General features: G+C 46.2%; 1 protein-coding gene across 1 annotated transcript in view; it reads left to right on the forward strand.

Annotated features, from left to right (window-relative positions):
• The first annotated feature begins 539 nt into the window (after window positions 1-539).
• The window catches only part of LOC112240801 (sodium- and chloride-dependent GABA transporter 1-like), a 31717-nt gene continuing 10109 nt past the window's right edge, over window positions 540-22147 (forward strand). Inside the window, exons 1-11 of the mRNA XM_042329393.1 lie at window positions 540-958; window positions 2115-2511; window positions 2810-2941; window positions 3246-3346; window positions 3738-3847; window positions 4047-4179; window positions 4513-4647; window positions 6821-6924; window positions 7872-7996; window positions 9551-9663; window positions 10952-11083. Of these exons, the coding sequence (XP_042185327.1) occupies window positions 2286-2511; window positions 2810-2941; window positions 3246-3346; window positions 3738-3847; window positions 4047-4179; window positions 4513-4647; window positions 6821-6924; window positions 7872-7996; window positions 9551-9663; window positions 10952-11083 (1311 nt within the window). The 5' untranslated portion in view covers window positions 540-958; window positions 2115-2285. The remainder of the gene's footprint in view (window positions 959-2114; window positions 2512-2809; window positions 2942-3245; window positions 3347-3737; window positions 3848-4046; window positions 4180-4512; window positions 4648-6820; window positions 6925-7871; window positions 7997-9550; window positions 9664-10951; window positions 11084-22147) is intronic.

Raw genomic sequence — 22147 nt, forward strand, 5'->3', positions numbered from 1 at the left:
TCCTTTTAAAGTCTGTTTTTCCTCTGTCCCCGGGGTCTTATATTTCATGAGACAGCGGATTAAAAAGATTATAGACAGCCGTTTTCAATTCATCTCCCACCCTCAGACTAGCTTGTATTGACTGGTTCCTCTTATCACAGTTTGCCAGCAGCCACAGCATGATTGGCATCTGCCTTCACATCAGCCACTCTCTGGGAATGGTTGTTTTCTCTGACATAAACAGAGGAAAAACTGCGGATGCACAACCAGGTTTCGAAATTGCACCTTGCTGTAATTCTATTATTCTAACTCTCAACAGTAAATTGAGACCCCGACTTGAGTTAATTTGTTTCTGGGAATATCAACACGGTTAAGCGTATGATAACTGTCCTATATGTGAGAAATCGCGTAAAGCTAACAAAATGTTAAGTCATATAACTAACTGTCTTTGAGTCACCCAATCAATTCGTGTAGAAAAAAAAATCCACAAATTGATGAAAAGCACTATGCCTATAAAACCATGAGACTATAAGATGCTACTTTATCAGAACCACAGCGATCTCAGTGGTGGAAATGTTGGACACACGGGGAGGGTCGACTTACAGATGACATTGACGCTATGTAGATGAGAACGGGGATTTGTGATCCGCGTAACAACTCTGGCCGCTGAAGATAGACGGTGTTACGAGGTGAAGCTGCTGCCTTTTCGTGGTGTTGTTCCCCCCCGCTCTGCTCTCCTCTGCTTGTCTCTCTCTCCTTCAGGCATCACCAAGCTAACGGACAGCACCACTCACACCTAGTTCCTGCTTTCCTGCAAACTCACCTTTCCCATCAGGATCATAGTTTAGTTTTGCTTATCTATCTCTAAAAATATTTGATTTGTTCTGCCCGTTTAGAAGCTTCAAAGAACACAACTTTTCGAAGAACGCACGGATACTATACCATGTCCCACAATTCTGGCTGGCACAGCAGTTTAATTGTAAGTACAGAATTGACGTTAAACAGTGTGGGAAAACTTCATTGCGATGGTCAGAACATTGAACAGTGAACCCATTTGGGGATGCGGAGTTGCGTCTCGGTGGGGAAAAACGATGTTTCAGATGTTGCGCACTGAGTAGCCGAGATGATTAGCCTAAATTGGATGAATCAATGATATATATTTTTTAAATCAATGCAACTTCAAAGAGAGTGATAAATCACATCATTCTACATTTGATTCGTTTTTTGAAGTTCCATAATTCATGGAATATAATCAGCAAATGTGAAAGGACGCGTAGGAGAGTGTCTGACGCGTAAATCTTGTTGCTTTTGTTGGCGGGCACATATCCATCTCCATCTCTTTCCATACATGTCAACTAGCTGATGGGAAAAACGAGGGATATTTGACCATTATACTACAGATATAGAGGCACGGTATTATTCACACAAATAAAAGCCTAAAAATACCAAAAGCATGACGTTGCCTAGCCAATGTTTCCACAATACGCACATTGCGTTTTGACTTGTAACAGGAACGATTTTTATTTTTTAAATCGACTAATTTACCTTTGTCTCACATTTATTATGAATAATTAAAGATAAATTATATTCAAAGTATTTAACCTCGGATAATTAACAGTTAAGCTGATTTATGTTAATATGAATGCTTTGCGATTCAGTTTTGTATTTATAACGTTACACTTATTTGGATGCGTACATTCTAAGCCATAGCGTGTGAATGAACGTAATTTATCTTTTTTTTGTGTGTCAAATTGATGGTTGAGTTCCGCTGCAATTAACATCCAAATGCTGAATAATTGGACAGCGGGGATCGCCTCCTCCTCCTCTTAAAGTATGAAATGACCTGTCTGCGGAATGTGTGCTGTTTTAAAGTTGTATAAGGGGGACATTGAGAGTAACGACGTTGTGAATCAACCGGCCCTGGCTGTTTAAAAAGCACCACAGGGTCTTCGTGTGATCTCTTGTCCCCTGCGCCAACAAAGTGAATCAATGAAAACTCTTCAAAACGGCCCATTTTCAGCGCTATACTTTAATTTGGATCATTCCCGTGTTAATTCAATATTATGTAAATATTTAGGGTCCTATCATTATTTTAATTTCCTATTTGGTAAAATTCTCTTGCTCTTTTTTTCCAGGTTCGCTTTTAACTTCCTCGGTGTTCCCTCTCCTTCTCCCGCTCCTTCACATCTAACGGTCAATCGGCTGGGTAACGAACCGCGAAGCTGCTCTCTACGTGGATCAGTGGGGTTAAAATCTTCCGACCGCCTGCCATCCTTGCCAGGAAATCTAAACCCAATCAGAGAGACATGGCGACTAATGGAACTAAAGCCTCGGATGGACACGTTTTAACGGAGGTGAATGCGGAGCCTAATGACAAACCCAAAACCTTGGTCGTAAAAGTCCAGAAAAAGGAACTTCCCGAAAGAGAAAACTGGACTGGAAAATTTGACTTTCTCCTGTCTTGCGTCGGGTACGCAATTGGACTCGGAAATGTCTGGAGATTTCCTTATCTATGTGGGAAGAACGGAGGAGGTAATCAAGATTTCGGCGCTTTTCCCGTGTTTTCAAAAACAGGAGGCTTAAAAACTTAACCCTTCAAACAGAAAATGTGTTCTGAGTCCCTCATTTAATTTTCACAATGGTCTTTTTCTCTCCAGATTGAGCGTAATTATCATTAATTTTAGGCGCAGCATTGTGATACAAAAAATATTGTCTTCATCTCTTTATTTTTTGGATGATTTGAAATGTTCCCTGTATATCAATGCAAATGGTCGCTTTTATTCACCATTCTATATATGTGTTGTGTACTTACCTTTCACCTTCCATTCAGGGGCCTTCTTGATTCCATACTTTTTGACGCTCATATTTGCTGGCATGCCCCTGTTTCTGCTCGAAACGTCCCTCGGTCAGTACACATCGATTGGAGGGCTTGGGGTGTGGAAACTGGCTCCCATGTTTAAAGGTAAATCAAAGCACTACGCTTAGAGGTTCAACTGAAATACATCTCAATATATACCGTAAAACAATTAGCTCTCCTCATCCAATACTCTTTTTGCTGGTTGTCAATAAACACACACAAATATCTGCAATTTCAGTGCACGCCTCCTCTCCCCGTTGTAATTACAGATCAAACCACATATTTAATATAACTAGCTAAAGCTATTTTATGTATTTTTTTCTCAAATTACTCAAGTTGTCACATTATTTCATCTTATATTAACTGACTGTATATACATTCCTAATTTCACGTTTCCCTGCTGTTCTAGGTGTTGGTCTGGCCGCTGCAGTGCTTTCTTTCTGGCTAAATATTTATTACATTGTCATCATTTCCTGGGCCATATACTATCTCTGGTCCTCCTTTACTTCTGTGAGTATGATGGATATTATTGCTTTACTATGAAAAAGTTGTAAGTACAAAACAAACAAACCAAAAAAAAAAATCGAATTAATGTGAGTTTATTGCATTTCGTTCACTGGGAGGTTTAAAAAAGAAAAGCACATTTCCCTGATGAATGTCTTTAAGTAGCATGACTGAGGACTGAAAGAGCAGGGGGCATAGGCCTCTTCGGTGTTATTCATTTGAATGCTGAAAAGAAAGAAATACTGTTTCTTTTATGTATAGTTAATTCAAATATATCGAATTTGGCCATCAGTACCCTTTCAAAAAACAATGTGGTGCATGTCGCCTGGGTGAAAAGAGATGGGCAAAATGACAAAAAGTGAGAAAAAGAAAAAAAAAACTGTCTTTGTTATTACAGGAGTTGCCATGGCAATCATGTGGAAATTCTTGGAATACAGATCGCTGTTACACCAACTACAGCATCCCGAACGCTGTCAACCTCACCAGCGCAGTTCAGGAATTCTGGGAGTAAAGAACATATATTTTATTATATTTTGTTAAACTTTTTTTTTTTTTTTTTTTTTGGTCTGTGGTTAGACCACGCAGTGTAGAAAATAATGAATGGGGTTGTAGTTGATGAAAAAAAGGATTTATAAATAGATTTGATTGGTTGGTTGATTGATTGGTTGGTTGATAGATTGGTTTCATTGGTTGATTTGTCCTATAGACGTAACATGCACCAATTGACGGATGGTCTGGAGAAACCTGGGGAGATCAGAGCGCCTCTAGCCATCACGCTGGCCATCGCTTGGGTCCTGGTTTATTTCTGCATCTGGAAAGGTGTCGCATGGACCGGCAAGGTAAGAGGCTGCCACTGACTAAATTCATAGAGTAGGTGCTAAACCGCACAGAAGAATCTTGACATTGGATTTTTGCAGCCATATTGGATTTTGGCAGCCATATTAGATTTTGGCAGCCGTATTGGATGTTGGGAGGGCGGGGGGATCCAGCATGTCCCCTGGCTTATTTGCAAAAGTAAGAGGCATTACTATAGATTAAAAATCCATTAAGAAACATTTGACTGGAAACATGGCAGTTAATCCATGCATGGGTTCTAGCTGTAATAATGACGTAAGGAGGGTGGCTCCATTGTCTTGTATTTTAACAAGTCTCTCCCTCCCTCCCTGTTTCAGGTGGTGTACTTCTCAGCGACGTACCCCTACTTTATGCTCTTCATCCTCTTCTGCCGCGGCATCACTCTGCCCGGAGCCATCGATGGAATCCTCTTCTATATCACGCCCAACTTTGAGAAGCTCAAGGAATCAGAGGTAGCTAGTCCTTATCAGTGAACAGATTCAGAGGTAGCTAGTCTTTATCAGTGAACAGATTCAGAGGTAGCTAGTCTTTATCAGTGAACAGAATCAGAGGTAGCTAGCCTTTATCAGTGAACAGATTCAGAGGTAGCTAGCCTTTACCAGTGAACAGAATCAGAGGTAGCTAGTCTTTATCAGTGAACAGAATCAGAGGTAGCTAGCCTTTACCAGTGAACAGAATCAGAGGTAGCTAGTCTTTATCAGTGAGCAGATTCAGAGGTAGCTAGTCTTTATCAGTGAACAGAATCAGAGGTAGCTAGTCTTTATCAGTGAACAGATTCAGAGTTAGCTAGTCTTTATCAGTGAACAGAGTCAGAGGTAGCTAGCCTTTATCAGTGAACAGATTCAGAGGTATCTAGCCTTTATCAGTGAACAGAATCAGAGGTAGCTAGTCTTTATCAGTGAACAGAATCAGAGGTAGCTAGCCTTTATCAGTGAACAGAATCAGAGGTAGCTAGTCTTTATCAGTGAGCAGATTCAGAGGTAGCTAGTCTTTATCAGTGAACAGATTCAGAGGTAGCTAGCCTTTATCAGTGAACAGAATCAGAGGTAGCTAGTCTTTATCAGTGAACAGAATCAGAGGTAGCTAGTCTTTATCAGTGAACAGAATCAGAGGTAGCTAGCCTTTATCAGTGAACAGAATCAGAGGTAGCTAGTCTTTATCAGTGAACAGATTCAGAGGTAGCTAGCCTTTATCAGTGAACAGATTCAGAGGTAGCTAGTCTTTATCAGTGAACAGAATCAGAGGTAGCTAGCCTTTATCAGTGAACAGATTCAGAGGTAGCTAGTCTTTATCAGTGAACAGAATCAGAGGTAGCTAGTCTTTATCAGTGAACAGATTCAGAGGTAGCTAGTCTTTATCAGTGAACAGAATCAGAGGTAGCTAGCCTTTATCAGTGAACAGAATCAGACGTAGCTAGTCTTTATCAGTGAACAGATTCAGAGGTAGCTAGCCTTTATCAGTGAACAGAATCAGACGTAGCTAGTCTTTATCAGTGAGCAGATTCAGAGGTAGCTAGCCTTTATCAGTGAACAGAATCAGAGGTAGCTAGTCTTTATCAGTGAACAGATTCAGAGGTAGCTAGTCTTTATCAGTGAACAGATTCAGAGGTAGCTAGCCTTTATCAGTGAACAGATTCAGAGGTAGCTAGCCTTTATCAGTGAACAGATTCAGAGGTAGCTAGTCTTTATCAGTGAGCAGATTCAGAGGTAGCTAGCCTTTATCAGTGAGCAGATTCAGAGGTAGCTAGTCTTTATCAGTGAGCAGATTCAGAGGTAGCTAGCCTTTATCAGTGAGCAGATTCAGAGGTAGCTAGTCTTTATCAGTGAGCAGATACAGAGGTAGCTAGTCTTTATCAGTGAACAGATTCAGAGGTAGCTAGCCTTTATCAGTGAACATAATCAGAGGTAGCTAGCCTTTATCAGTGAGCAGATTCAAAGGTAGCTAGTCTTTATCAGTGAGCAGATACAGAGGGAGAATGGATGCTGATTGCTGTATGTGATGCTGTGAGTACCAGTCTGTTTTGACTTGCAGTGTGTTTTGACTTGCAGTGTGTTCTGACTTGCAGTGTGTCTTGACTTGCAGTGTGTTCTGACTTGCAGTATGTTTTGACTAGTGGTGTGTTTTGACTTGCAGCCTGTTTTGACTTGCAGTGTGTCTTGACTTGCAGTGTGTCTTGACTTGCAGTGTGTCTTGACTTGCAGTGTGTCTTGACTTGTGGTGTGTCTTGACTTGCAGTGTGTCTTGACTTGCAGTGTGTCTTGATTTGCAGTCTGTTTTGACTTGTAGTCTGTTTTGACTTGCAGTGTGTCTTGACTTGCAGTGTGTTTTGACTTGCAGTGTGTCTTGACTTGCGGTGTCTTGACTTGCGGTGTGTCTTGACTTGCGGTGTATCTTGACTTGCGGTGTGTCTTGACTTGCGGTGTGTCTTGACTTGCGGTGTGTCTTGACTTGTGGTGTGTCTTGACTTGCGGTGTGTCTTGACTTGTGGTGTGTCTTGACTTGCGGTGTGTCTTGACTTGTGGTGTGTCTTGACTTGTGGTGTGTTTTGACTTGCAGTGTGTTTTGACTTGCAGTATGTTTTGACTTGTGGTGTGTTTTGACTCTCTGTCTCTCTGTTCTCCTCAGGTGTGGTTGGATGCTGCCACTCAGATCTTTTTCTCCTATGGGCTGGGGCTGGGATCACTGATTGCTCTGGGAAGCTACAACCCATTCAATAATAATGTTTACAGGTAGGTTAAAATCTACAACACCGTTCAATAGTCATATTTACAGGTAGGTTAAAATCTACAAAACCATTCTATCCAGCTCCCTGCTATCGGTTTATATTCTGCCTCTGCCAATGAGAGAGCGAGTGAGATAGAGGGAGAGCGAGTGAGAGTGAGTGAGTAACAGAGAGAGAGAGAGCGAGCGAGACAGAGAGAGAGAGAAGGGGGGGAGAGAGACAGAGAGAGAGAGAAAGAAAAGGGGGAGAGAGAGAGACAGAGAGAGAAGGGGGAGACAGAGAGAGAGAGAGAGAAGGGGGAGAGAGAGAGAGAGAGAGAAGGGGGGAGAGAGAGACTTTTGTGAGTGTAATACTAATGTTTCCACTGTTTATTTCCCTTTTGTTTATTGTCTATTCCATTTGCTTTGGCAATGTAAACATATGTTTCCCATGCCAATAAAGCCCTTTTGAATTGAATTGAATTGAGAGGGTGAGAGAGAGAGAGAGTGAGAGAGAGAGAGCGAGAGAGAGTGAGAGAGAGAGAGAGGAGGTAGGAGAGAGAGAGGGGATTTGAAGAGGGGGTGAGAGAGAAAGTAAGAGATAGAAAGGGGGGGTGAGAGAGAGAGACAAAGAGAAAACACATCTCTCAGCTGTCACATCATCTCTGTCTCTCTCCTATGTTCAACCCTGGCACCGAATGAACAATCACCCCATCTCTGAAATGAATAGGTCAGTCCATTGACATTGCAGTAACACTCGGCTATAGAATACAAAACCCTCCCTCCCTCCCTCCCTCCCTCCCTCCCTCCCTCCCTCCCTCCCTCCCTCCCTCCCTCCCTCCCTCCCTCCCTCCCTCCCTCCCTCCCTCCCTCCCCAATTTTAAATGTGCTTTGGTTTTGATAAGGCTTCCATATCAGTGTGACAACAGCCGTTCCAAACCCCATGCTTTTTGTCTTTCTCTCCATCTCCCTGCAGAGATTCTGTCATTGTGTGCTGCATCAACTCGTTCACCAGCATGTTCGCTGGCTTAGTCATCTTCTCCATTGTGGGCTTCATGGCCAACGTGACTAAGAGGCCTATAATAGAAGTAGCAGCCTCAGGTAATTACCGTTCACTATTGATATAGATCTTAATTGGAACAATACATGACTTAGCCTATTTAATCAAATGGCCTCCCGGACTATTTACATTGACCCCCCCTCCCCCTTTTCCGTTTTACACTGCTGCTGCTTTGCTGTGTATCATCTATGCATTGTCACTTTACCCCTACCTACATGTATGAAAAATAACTCGACTAACCTGTACCCTTGCACATTAACTCTGTACCGGTACCCTCTGCATATATCCTCGTTGTTATTTGAACTTTTTAATTTTAATTTGACTATTTTTACTTTAGTTTATTTTAGTAAATATTTTCTTAACTCTATTTCTTGAACTGCATTGCTGGGTAAGTCAGCATTTCACGGTCTACACTGGTTTTCAGGAGCATGTGACACGTAACATTTGATTTGAATAAAAAAAATAGAGCAAATCTTGGAATAACAGTTGGACTCACTGTAAAACCACGGACATTGAAACACTTCTCTATATGGGTATTTGAACAGGAATGGGATGTGTTGTGTTGTTAGATCCCATCTTTAACTGTCTGTGTTGTCAGATCCCATCTCTAAATGTCTGTGTTGTGTTGTCAGATCCCATCTCTAACTGTCTGTGTTGTCAGATCCCGTCTTTAACTGTCTGTGTTGTCAGATCACGACTCTAACTGTCTGTGTTGTATTGTCAGATCACGTCTTTAACTGTCTGTGTTGTGTTGTCAGATCCCGTCTCTAACTGTCTGTGTTGTCAGATCCCGTCTCTAACTGTCTGTGTTGTGTTGTCAGATCCTGTCTCTAACTGTCTGTGTTGTCAGATCCCGTGTCTAACTGTCTGTCTGTGTTGTGTTGTCAGATCCCATCTCTAACTGTCTGTGTTGTCAGATCCCGTCTCTAACTGTCTGTGTTGTGTTGTCAGATCCCGTCTCTAACTGTCTGTGTTGTGTTGTCAGATCCCGTTTCTGTCTGTGTTGTGTTGTCAGATCCCGTCTTTAACTATCTGTGTTGTGTTGTCAGATCCCGTCTCTAACTGTCTGTCTGTGTTGTGTTGTCAGATCCCGTTTCTGTCTGTGTTGTGTTGTCAGATCCTGTCTCTAACTGTCTGTGTTGTGTTGTCAGATCCCGTCTCTAACTGTCTGTCTGTGTTGTGTTGTCAGATCCCGTTTCTGTCTGTGTTGTGTTGTCAGATCCCGTATCTAACTGTCTGTCTGTGTTGTGTTGTCAGATCCTGTCTCTAACTGTCTGTCTGTGTTGTGTTGTCAGATCCCGTCTCTAACTGTCTGTGTTGTGTTGTCAGATCCCGACTCTAACTGTCTGTGTTGTGTTGTTAGATCCTGTCTCTAACTGTCTGTGTTGTCAGATCCCATCTCTAACTGTCTGTGTTGTGTTGTCAGATCCTGTCTCTAACTGTCTGTGTTGTGTTGTCAGATCCCGTCTCTAACTGTCTGTCTGTGTTGTGTTGTCAGATCCCGTCTCTAACTGTATGTGTTGTATTGTCAGATCCCGTTTCTGTCTGTGTTGTGTTGTCAGATCCCGTCTCTAACTGTCTGTGTTGTGTTGCAGGTCCTGGCTTGGCGTTCTTGGCCTACCCTGAGGCAGTAACCCAGCTGCCTATCTCTCCTCTCTGGGCGATCCTTTTCTTCTCTATGTTGCTCATGCTGGGAATAGACAGTCAGGTGAGGAAACAACAGCTATTTGCATTTCATGTTTCTGTTGTTGTTTTGTGTTATTGTATGGGTGTTATGTGTTGTGTTGTTGTGTGATGTGTTGTTATGTTGTGGTTTGTGTTATGTTGTGTTGTTGTGATGTTGTGGTGTTTTGTGTTATGTTGTGTTGTTGTGTTGTGTTTGTGTTGTTGTTTTGTTGTTATTTTGTGTTGCGTGTTGTTGTATGGGTGTTATGTGTTATTTTGTGTTGTTGTTGTTTTGTGTTTTTGTGTGTTGTTGCAAGGGTGTTATGTGTTGTGTGGTTGTGTTTGTGTTGTTGTGTTGTGGTGTTGTGTTTGTGTTGTGTTTTGGTGTTGTGCTTGTGTTGTGTTTTGGTGTTGTGTTTGTGTTGTGTTTTGTGTATGTTGTCTTGTTGCTTTTGTTGCGTTATTGTGTTGTGTGTATTTTGTCTTGTTGTGTTGTTGTTGATATGTTGTGTTATTGCATTGTTGTGTTGTGGTTTGTTTGTTTGTTGGACAATGAATGTAGTATTATCCATCTAATGCAGTGCTTGATGAGTTGCGTGATTGGAATAGTGTTTAATATTCTATAAGAGATGCAGGAAGTCAGTTCCATCCAACATCTAATCTATCTAACCTAGTAGTGTTAATGTGTTGTATAGTACTATATCATGTGTTGTATAGTACTATATCATGTGTTGTATAGTACTATATCATGTGTTGTTTAGTACTATATCATGTGTTGTATAGTACTATATCATGTTTTGTACCACCACACACGGGTAGCAAAACATCTTAGCGGACGCTATCTAGACAGCAGAGCGACATTTTTTAAGTTTTAGTGTGAATTTTGTGTAATTCTTCACATTTTGCAGTTGGGTGTAGAGAAAATTAAAACAAGATTTCTGCAATTCTGCACCTTTTGCGTAGAGAGAAGATTTTTCAATTGTATACCTCATAACCTGCAATACTACTCATTTTGTTTTGAGGCGGAGAGGAATATGAGTTTTCAATAACCGGGAGGTAATTCCACCATGAATACTAAGTTTAGATAGCTGGCCGCTAGACTAATTTACCAATCCCCCCCCCAAAAAATGTGGCTGGCGTGGTTTAATTGAGGGACTGTCAATGACTGACATAACAAGAGAAAAACCTACTGAAAACCTACAACCAGGTTTATTCTACTATTCTACCTAGCAACAGGAAGTTTAAATCCCAACTGAGTTCCTGCGGGAAATTGATCCGAGAGCCTTTGAAAGGGGTGGGCCTGATCTAATATGTTTTACCTCTCTGTGTAGTTCTGTACGGTAGAGGGCTTCATCACTGCGTTGGTGGATGAGTTCCCCAGGGCTCTGAGAGGAAGAAGAGAACTCTTCATCGCTGCCGTCTGCCTGGTCTCTTACATCATTGGCCTGTCCAACATCACACAGGTACAGTACACACTCACTCACTCACTCACTCACTCACTCACTCACTCACTCACTCACTCACTCACTCACTCACTCACTCACTCACTCACTCACTCACTCACTCACTCACTCACTCACTCATTCACATCCAGTTCACTCACTCACATCCAGTCCAGTTCACTCACATCTAGTCCAGTCCGGTCACATCTAGTCCAGTCCGGTAACATCTAGTCCGGTCACATCTAGTCCAGTCCAGTCACATCTAGTCCAGTCACATCCAGTCCAGTCACATCAGTCCAGTCACATCCAGTCCAGTCACATCTAGTCCAGTCACATCTAGTCCAGTCACATCTAGTCCAGTCACATCTAGTCCAGTCCAGTCACATCTAGTCCAGTCACATCTAGTCCAGTCACATCTAGTCCATTCTGGTCACATCTAGTCCGGTCACATCTAGTCCAGTCACATCTTGTCCAGTCCAGTCACATCTAGTCCAGTCCAGTCACATCTAGTCCAGTCACATCTAGTCCAGTCACATCTCGTCCGGTCACATCTAGTCCAGTCCAGTCACATATAGTCCAGTCCAGTCACATCTAGTCCAGTCCAGTCACATCTAGTCCAGTCACATCTAGTCCAGTCACATCTAGTCCAGTCACATCTCGTCCGGTCACATCTAGTCCAGCCCAGTCACATATAGTCCAGTCCAGTCACATCTAGTCCAGTCACATCTAGTCCAGTCCAGTCACATCTAGTCCAGTCCAGTCACATCTAGTCCAGTCACATCTAGTCCAGTCCAGTCACATCTAGTCCAGTCACATCTTGTCCAGTCCAGTCACATCTCGTCCAGTCCAGTCACATCTAGTCCAGTCACATCTAGTCCGGTCACATCTAGTCCCGTCACATCTTCTCCAGTCCAGTCACATCTAGTCCGGTCCAGTCACATCTAGTCCAGTCACATCTAGTCCAGTCACATCTCGTCCGGTCACATCTAGTCCAGTCCAGTCACATCTAGTCCAGTCCAGTCACATCTAGTCCAGTCACATCTAGTCCAGTCCAGTCACATCTAGTCCAGTCCAGTCACATCTAGTCCAGTCACATCTAGTCCAGTCCAGTCACATCTAGTCCAGTCACATCTTGTCCAGTCCAGTCACATCTAGTCCAGTCACATCTAGTCCAGTCAAAGTCCAGTCTCGTCCGGTCACATCTAGTCCAGTCCAGTCACATATAGTCCAGTCCAGTCACATCTAGTCCAGGTACATCTAGTCCAGTCCAGTCACATCTAGTCCAGTCACATCTAGTCCAGTCTAGTCACATCTAGTCCAGTCCAGTCACATCTAGTCCAGTCACATCTAGTCCAGTCACATCTTGTCCAGTCACATCTCGTCCGGTCACATCTAGTCCAGTCCAGTCACATATAGTCCAGTCCAGTCACATCTAGTCCAGTCCAGTCACATCTAGTCCAGTCCAGTCACATCTAGTCCAGTCACATCTAGTCCAGTCCAGTCACATCTAGTCCAATCACATCTTGTCCAGTCCAGTCACATCTAGTTCAGTCCAGTCACATCTCGTCCAGTCCAGTCACATCTAGTCCAGTCACATCTAGTCCAGTCACATCTCGTCCGGTCACATCTAGTCCAGTCCAGTCACATCTAGTCCAGTCACATCTAGTCCAGTCCAGTCACATCTAGTCCAGTCACATCTAGTCCAGTCTAGTCACATCTAGTCCTGTCCAGTCACATCTAGTCCAGTCACATCTAGTCCAGTCACATCTTGTCCAGTCACATCTAGTCCAGTCCAGTCACATCTAGTCCAGTCCAGTCACATCTCGTCCGGTCACATATAGTCCAGTCACATCTAGTCCAGTCTGGTCACATCTAGTCCAGTCCAGTAACATCTAGTCCAGTCCATTCCTGTCACATCCATGTCTAGTCCAGTCCAGTCACATCTAGTCCAGTCACCATAGTCCAGTCACCCTAGACCAGTCCAGTCACATATAGTCCAGTTCAGTCACATCTAGTCCAGTCCAGTCACATCTAGTCCAGTTCAGTCACTTCTAGTCCAGTCCAGTAACTTCTAGTCCAGTCCAGGCACATCTAGTCCAGTCACATCTAGTCTAGTCCAGTCACATATAGTCCAGTTCAGTCACATCTAGTCCAGTCCAGTCACATCTAGTCCAGTTCAGTCACTTCTAGTCCAGTCCAGTAACTTCTAGTCCAGTCCAGTCACATCTAGTCCAGTCCGGTCACATCTAGTCCAGTCCAGTCACATCCAGTCCAGTCACATCTAGTCCAGTCCAGTCACATCTAGTCCAGTCCATTCCTGTCACGTCCATGTCTAGTCCAGTCCAGTCACATCTAGTCCAGTCCAGTCACATCTAGTCCAGTCACATCTAGTCCAGTCCAGTCACATCTAGTTCAGTTCAGTCACATCTAGTCCAGTCCAGTCACATCTAGTCCAGTCCAGTCACATCTAGTCCAGTCACATCTAGTCCAGTCCAGTCACATCTAGTCCAGTCACATCTTGTCCTGTCCAATCACATCTAGTTCAGTCCAGTCACATCTCGTCCAGTCCAGTCACATCTAGTCCAGTCACATCTAGTCCAGTCACATCTCGTCCGGTCACATCTAGTCCAGTCCAGTCACATCTAGTCCAGTCACATCTAGTCCAGTCCAGTCACATCTAGTCCAGTCACATCTAGTCCAGTCACATCTCTTCCGGTCACATCTAGTCCAGTCCAGTCACATCTAGTCCAGTCACATCTAGTCCAGTCCAGTCACATCTAGTCTAGTCACATCTAGTCCAGTCTAGTCACATCTAGTCCAGTCCAGTCACATCTAGTCCAGTCACATCTAGTCCAGTCACATCTTGTCCAGTCACATCTAGTCCAGTCCAGTCACATCTAGTCCAGTCCAGTCACATCTCGTCCGGTCACATATAGTCCAGTCACATCTAGTCCAGTCTGGTCACATCTAGTCCAGTCCAGTAACATCTAGTCCAGTCCATTCCTGTCACGTCCATGTCTAGTCCAGTCCAGTCACATCTAGTCCAGTCACATCTAGTCCAGTCACATCTAGTCCAGTTCAGTCACATCTAGTCCAGTCCAGTCACATCTAGTCCAGTTCAGTCACTTCTAGTCCAGTCCAGTAACTTCTAGTCCAGTCCAGTCACATCTAGTCCAGTCCAGTCACATCTAGTCCAGTTCAGTCACATCTAGTCCAGTCCAGTCACATCTAGTCCAGTTCAGTCACATCTAGTCCAGTCCAGTCACATCTAGTCCAGTTCAGTCACTTCTAGCCCAGTCCAGTAACTTCTAGTCCAGTCACACCTAGTCCAGTTCATTCCGGTCACGTCCATGTCTAGTCCAGTCCATTATTTTCAAAGACAAGTTGGCATGTCAGAATTCAAATAGCTTAATTACACCAGAACAAATGTGTAAGAAGTGAAATAATAAAAGTATGGGGAATGACAGTAGTGTTGTTGCGGAGATAAACACATAGTCTCTGTTTTAGTCCACTGTAGGGGATGGGAATTGTTCTAATGACTATCAGCTATTGTGTAAGACCAAATGAATTAAACAGATCAAATCTCCTGAAGACAAGATGACGTAGCCTAAATCTGCTCCGCCTCACATCCAGCACAAATTATATTTCACTGTGTTGTCACACCCCCTCCACCTGAATCAGTTACACATTTGGGTTCACAATCTGTTTGGCCAAAATAATGTTCATTATTTCAGTGAGTTAAATCGGGTCACCAGAATCCATGCTGAGTTAGTGACCAAAGTAGGTGAATAATGTCCTGTGGATCTGGGTTAATGCTACAGGGTTAAAGCTACAGGGTTAATGCTACAGGGTTAATGCTACTGGGTTAATGCTACTGGGTTAATGTTACAGGGTTAATGCTACAGGGTTAATGCTACAGGGTTAATGCTACTGGGTTAATGCTACAGGGTTAATGTTACAGGGTTAATGCTACAGGGTTAATGCTACAGGGTTAATGCTACTGGGTTAATGCTACAGGGTTAATGTTACAGGGTTAATGCTACAGGGTTAATGCTACTGGATTAATGCTACAGGGTTACAGCTACAGTATTAATGCTACTGGTTAATGCTACAGGATTAATGGTACTGGTTAAATCAATAGTATAGCCTATTATCTTATGTTGCCATAAGGAAGCATTCAGCGACAGTGAGGAGGCAGTGAGTGAACAGTGAGGTGGCAGTGAGGTGGCGGTGAGGTGGCGATGAGGTGGCGGTGAGGTGTCGGTGTGGTGGCGGTGAGGTGTCAGTGAGGTGTCAGTGAGGTGGTAGTGAGGTGTCAGTGAGGTGTCAGTGAGATGGAGGTGAGGTGGGGTGAGGTGGCAGTGAGGTGGAGGTGAGGTGTCAGTGAGGTGAGGTGGTAGTGAGGTGGAGGTGAGGTGGTAGTGAGGTGGCGGTGAGGTGGAGGTGAGGTGTCAGTGAGGTGTCAGTGAGGTGGTAGTGAGGTGGTGGTGAGGTGGCAGTGAGGTGGAGGTGAGGTGTCAGTGAGGTGGCAGTGAGGTGGAGATGAGGTGGTAGTGAGGTGGCAGTGAGGTGGAGGTGAGTTGTCAGTGAGTTGTCAGTGAGGTGTGGGTGAGGTGGTGGTGAGGTGGCGGTGAGGTGGCGGTGAGATGGCAGTGAGGTGGTAGTGAGGTGGCAGTGAGGTGTCAGTGAGGTGTCAGTGAGGTGGTAGTGAGGTGTCAGTGAGGTGTCAGTGAGGTGTCAGTGAGGTGGCAGTGAGGTGGAGATGAGGTGGTAGTGAGGTGGCAGTGAGGTGGAGGTGAGTTGTCAGTGAGGTGGCAGTGAGGTGTGGGTGAGGTGGTGGTGAGGTGGCGGTGAGGTGGCGGTGAGATGGCAGTGAGGTGGTAGTGAGGTGGCGGTGAGGTGGCAGTGAGGTGGCAGTGAGTTGTCAGTGAGGTGGCAGTGAGGTGTGGGTGAGGTGGGTAGTGAGTTGGCAGTGAGGTGTTAGTGAGGTGGTAGTGAGGTGGCAGTGAGGTGTCAGTGAGGTGGTAGTGAGGTGGCAGTGAGGTGGCAGTGCGGTGGTCAGTGAGGTGGTAGTGAGGTGGCAGTGAGGTGGCAGTGCGGTGGTGGTAGTGAGGTGTCAGTGAGGTGGCAGTGCGGTGGTAGTGAGGTGGCAGTGAGGTGGTAGTGAGGTGTGGGTGAGGTGGTGGTGAGGTGGCGGTGAGGTGGCGGTGAGGTGTGAGTGAGGTGGCAGTGAGGTGGCAGTGAGATGGTAGTGAGGTGGTCAGTGAGGTGGCAGTGCGGTGGTCAGTGAGATGTCAGTGAGGTGTGAGGCGGAGGTGAGGCGGAGGTGAGATGGCGGTGAGGTGGCAGTGAGGTGGCGGTGAGGCGGCGGTGAGGCGGAGGTGAGATGGAGGTGAGGTGGTAGGTGAGGTGGGAGGTGAGGTGGAGGTGAGGTGGCAGTGAGATGGCAGTGAGTTGGTAGTGAGGTGGCAGTGAGGTGTTAGTGAGGTGGGTAGTGAGTTGGCAGTGAGGTGTTAGTGAGGTGGTAGTGAGGTGGCAGTGAGGTGGCAGTGAGGTGGTAGTGAGGTGGCAGTGAGGTGGCAGTGCGGTGGTAGTGAGGTGGTAGTGAGGTGGCAGTGAGGTGGCAGTGCGGTGGTAGTGAGGTGTCAGTGAGGTGGCAGTGCGGTGGTAGTGAGGTGGCAGTGAGGTGGTAGTGAGGTGTGGGTGAGGTGGTGGTGAGGTGGCGGTGAGGTGGCGGTGAGGTGTGAGTGAGGTGGCAGTGAGGTGGCAGTGAGGTGGCAGTGAGGTGGTAGTGAGGTGGCAGTGCGGTGGTAGTGAGATGTCAGTGAGGTGGCGGTGAGGCGGAGGTGAGGCGGAGGTGAGATGGCGGTGAGGCGGCGGTGAGGCGGCGGTGAGGCGGCGGTGAGGCGGAGGTGAGGTGGAGGTGAGGTGGAGGTGAGGTGGAGGTGAGGTGTAGGTGAGGTGGAGGTGAGGTGGAGGTGAGGTGGAGGTGAGGTGGCAGTGAGATGGTAGTGAGGTGGATAGTGATGTGGCAGTGAGGTGGTAGTGAGGTGTCAGTGAGGTGTCAGTGTGGTGGTAGTGAGCTGGTAGTGAGGTGGTAGTGAGGTGGATAGTGAGGTGGTAGTGCGGTGGTAGTGAGGTGGTGGTGAGATGGTGGTGAGGTGGCGGTGAGGTGGCGGTGAGGCGGCCGTGAGGCGCGGTGAGCTGGCGGTGAGCTGGCAGTGAGGTGGTAGTGAGGTGTCAGTGAGGTGTCAGTGCGGTGGTAGTGAGGTGGTAGTGAGGTGGATAGTGAGGTGGTAGTGAGGTGGTACTGCGGTGGTAGTGAGGTGGTGGTGAGATGGTGGTGAGGTGGCGGCGGGGGCGGTGAGGCGGCCGTGAGGCGCGGTGAGGTGGCGGTGAGCTGGCAGTGAGGTGGTAGTGAGATGGTAGTGAGATGGTAGTGAGGTGGTGGTGAGATGGTGGTGAGGTGGAGGTGAGGTGGAGGTGAGTTGGCAGTGAGATGGTAGTGAGATGGGTAGTGAGGTGGCAGTGAGGTGGTAGTGAGGTGTCAGTGAGGTGGTAGTGAGGTGTCAGTGAGGTGTCAGTGAGGTGTCAGTGCGGTGGTAGTGAGGTGGTAGTGAGGTGGCAGTGAGGTGGTAGTGAGGTGTGGGTGAGGTGGTGGTGAGGTGGCGATGAGGTGGCGGTGAGGTGTGAGTGAGGTGGCAGTGAGGTGGCAGTGAGGTGGCAGTGAGGTGGTAGTGAGGTGGCAGTGCGGTGGTAGTGAGATGTCAGTGAGGTGGCGGTGAGGCGGAGGTGAGGCGGCCGTGAGGCGCGGTGAGGTGGCGGTGAGCTGGCAGTGAGGTGGTAGTGAGGTGTCAGTGAGATGGTAGTGAGGTGGTGGTGAGATGGTGGTGAGGTGGAGGTGAGGTGGAGGTGAGTTGGCAGTGAGATGGTAGTGAGATGGGTAGTGAGGTGGCAGTGAGGTGGTAGTGAGGTGTCAGTGAGGTGGTAGTGAGGTGTCAGTGAGGTGTCAGTGAGGTGTCAGTGCGGTGGTAGTGAGGTGGTAGTGAGGTGGCAGTGAGGTGGTAGTGAGGTGTGGGTGAGGTGGTGGTGAGGTGGCGGTGAGGTGGCGGTGAGGTGTGAGTGAGGTGGCAGTGAGGTGGCAGTGAGGTGGTAGTGAGGTGGTGAGGTGGTTGAAAGGTGGCAGTGCGGTGGTAGTGAGATGTCAGTGAGGTGGCGGTGAGGCGGAGGTGAGGCGGAGGTGAGATGGCGGTGAGGCGGCGGTGAGGCGGCGGTGAGGCGGCGGTGAGGCGGATGGTGAGATGGAGGTGAGGTGTAGGTGAGGTGGAGGTGAGGTGGAGGTGAGGTGGCAGTGAGATGGTCCAGTGAGGTGGATAGTGATGTGGCAGTGAGGTGGTAGTGAGGTGTCAGTGAGGTGTCAGTGCGGTGGTAGTGAGGTGGTAGTGAGGTGGTAGTGAGATGGTAGTGAGGTGGTGGTGAGGTGGAGGTGAGGTGGAGGTGAGATGGCAGTGAGATGGTAGTGAGGTGGTGGTGAGATGGTGGTGAGGTGGAGGTGAGATGGTAGTGAGATGGTAGTGAGGTGGTGGTGAGATGGTGGTGAGGTGGAGGTGAGGTGGTGGTGAGATGGCAGTGAGATGGTAGTGAGGTGGGTAGTGAGTGAAGGGGGGTCCAATGACGGTGGCAGTGAGGTGGTAGTGAGGTGTCAGTGAGGTGGTAGTGAGATGTCAGTGCGGTGGTAGTGAGGTGGTGGTGAGATGGTGGTGAGGTGGAGGTGAGATGGTAGTGAGATGGTAGTGAGATGGTGGTGAGATGGTGGTGAGGTGGAGGTGAGGTGGTGGTGAGATGGCAGTGAGATGGTAGTGAGATGGCAGTGAGGTGGTAGTGAGGTGGTAGTGAGGTGGGTAGTGAGGTGGCAGTGAGGTGGTAGTGAGGTGGTAGTGAGGTGTCAGTGAGGTGTCAGTGAGGTGTCAGTGCGGTGGTAGTGAGGTGTCAGTGAGGTGTCAGTGAGGTGTCAGTGCGGTGGTAGTGAGGTGGTAGTGAGGTGGTTGAAAGGTGATGGGTCTCCCAGGTGAAGCTGGACCTGTTACAATACTTGTGATGTAGAACAGCAGATTTGAGTTGAAAAGTGAGCTCACTGACTATTCTGCCGATTAATTAGGAAATAAAAGCAGAAGTTTTTTCAATGATAAATAAGAGGTGTGCCGTGTGAAGAGGGTCCACTGCGTGTGAAGAGGGTCCACTGCGTGTGAAGGGGGTCCAGTGCCTGTGAAGGGGGCCAGTGCCCGTGAAGAGGGTCCAATGCGTGTGAAGGGGGTTCAGTGCCTGTGAAGGGGGCCAGTACCTGTGAAGAGGGTCCAGTGCGTGAGAAGGGGGTCCAGTGCCTGTGAAGAGGGTCCAGTGCCTGTGAAGGGGGTCCAGTGCCTGTGAAGGGGGTCCAGTGTGTGTGAAGGGGGTCCAGTGCCTGTGAAGGGGGTCCAGTGCCTGTGAAGGGGGTCCAGTGCCTGTGAAGGGGGTCCAGTGCGTGTGAAGGGGGTCCAGTGTGTGTGAAGGGGGTCAGAACCTGTGAAGGGGGTCCAGTGCGTGTGAAGGGGGTCCAGTGCGTGTGAAGGGGGTCCAATGACGGCCTAACCCCGGCCAATCCCTAACCCGGACGGTGCTAGGGCAATTGCGCACAGCCCTACGGGATTCCCAATCATGGAGGGTTGTGATACAGCCTGGAATTGAACCAGGGTCTGTAATGATGCCTCTAACACTGAGACGCAGTGCCTTAGACCGCTGCGCCTCTCGGGATCCCCAAAATATAGGGAAATAAGCAAAAAAGTGCTCTGTCAAGGTTCGTTCACCTGAGGTAACTGGGTTCACTTGTATTGTGATGTAATGACAGTGTAGTTGTGTAGCAGTTAATTAGATCTACTTTGTTACAGTCTACCGATACATACTTACATACACTATCTTCATCTTTTCTGACTGTCTGTTACGACTAGGTGTAGACTTTTATGACTGGTGACAATTAGATAAAAAACATTGAAGTCCCTTAATATCAAACTTTTAAGTCTCTTAACTTCTTATGTTATGTTGGCCAAAAACCAGGGAAAATGCAGTGCGGCAAATTTAAATAAAATGATATAAAAATCTAACTTTCATTAAATCACACATATAAGATACTAAATTAAAGCTACACTCGTTGTGAATCCAGCCAACATGTCAGATTTTCAAAAGGCTTTTCGGCGAAAATATTAGAAGCTATTATCTGATGATAGCACAACAGTAAACAAAGAGGGTAGCATATTTCAACCCTGTAGGCATTACACAAAACGCATAAATAAAATATAAAACATGCCTTACCTTTGACGAGCTTCTTTTGTTGGCACTCCAACATGTCCCATAAACATCACAATTGGTCCTTTTGTTCGATTAATTCTGTCCATATATATCCAAAATGTCCATTTATTTGGCGCGTTTGATCCAGAAAAAAACAGCTTCCAAAATGCACAACGTCACTACAAAATATTTCTAAAGTTGCTTATGAAATTTGCCAAAATAGATTTAGGTATAGGTATTTATAACTTTAGGTATTTCTAAACGTTAATAATCGGGTCTATCTGTGTTCAATACAGGAACACAATAAACCAAGCTACTTTTCAAGTCTTGCGCAACTCTCAACAGTGTTACGCAGTTCCTAGTTGGCCCTAATTCTTCATTGCACAAATGAATAACCTCAACCAAATTCCAAAGACTGGGGACATCCAGTGGAAGCTGTATCGTTTGCCAATGAGAACTCAGTGAACAGACAGAGACCTAAAAAAACAACAATTCTGAATGGTTAGTCCTCAGGGTTTTGCCTGCTACATAAGTTCTGTTATACTCACAGACATGATGCAAACAGTTTTAGAAACTTCAGAGTGTTTCCTATCCAAATCTACTAATAATATGCATATCTTATATTCTTAGCATGAGTAGCAGGAAGTTGAATTTGGGCACACTATATATCCAAAAGTGATAATGCTGCCCACTATACCTAAAGAAGGTAATATCAAACCTTTAAGTCCCTTAACATTCCATGTTATTTTTCTCCAATATAATTTCTTTACAGGCTGTATCTGATCAGTTGATGTTATTTCACTCAGCTCTAATCAGGCTTCATCAGTTGTTCACCTCCTCGACCTCAGCTCTGATCAGTTGTTCACCTCCTCTAATCCCCTCAGCTCTGATCAGTTGTTCACCTCAGCAGGATCAGTTGGACTCTCAGCTGTTCCCAAACTTCAGTTGTCAGCTCTAATCAGTTGTTCAGCTCTAATCAGTTGTTCAAATCAGTTTCAGCTCTAATCAGTTGTTCACCTCAGCTCTAATCAGTTGTTCACCTCAGCTCTAATCAGTTGTTCACCTCAGCTCTAATCAGTTGTTCACCTCAGCTCTAATCAGTTGTTCACCCAGCTCTAATCAGTTGTTCACCTCAGCTCTAATCAGTTGTTCACCTCAGCTCTAATCAGTTGTTCACCTCAGCTCTGATCAGTTGTTCACCTCAGCTCTAATCAGTTGTTCACCTCAGCTCTAATCAGTTGTTCACCTCAGCTCTAATCAGTTGTTCACCTCAGCTCTAATCAGTTGTTCACCTCAGCTCTAATCAGTTGTTCACCTCAGCTCTAATCAGTTGTTCACCTCAGCTCTAATCAGTTGTTCACCTCAGCTCTAATCAGTTGTTCACCTCAGCTCTAATCAGTTGTTCACCTCAGCTCTGATCAGTTGTTCACCTCAGCTCTGATCAGTTGTTCACCTCAGCTCTGATCAGTTGTTCACCTCAGCTCTGATCAGTTGTTCAGCTCTGATCAGTTGTTCACCTCAGCTCTGATCAGTTGTTCACCTCAGCTCTGATCAGTTGTTCACCTCAGCTCTGATCAGTTGTTCACCTCAGCTCTGATCAGTTGTTCACCTCAGCTCTGATCAGTTGTTCACCTCAGCTCTGATCAGTTGTTCACCTCAGCTCTGATCAGTTGTTCACCTCAGCTCTGATCAGTTGTTCACCTCAGCTCTGATCAGTTGTTCACCTCAGCTCTGATCAGTTGTTCACCTCAGCTCTGATCAGTT

The sequence above is a fragment of the Oncorhynchus tshawytscha genome, linkage group LG02 (assembly GCF_018296145.1).
Source record: "Oncorhynchus tshawytscha isolate Ot180627B linkage group LG02, Otsh_v2.0, whole genome shotgun sequence".
NCBI classification, from domain to species: Eukaryota; Metazoa; Chordata; class Actinopteri; order Salmoniformes; family Salmonidae; genus Oncorhynchus; species Oncorhynchus tshawytscha.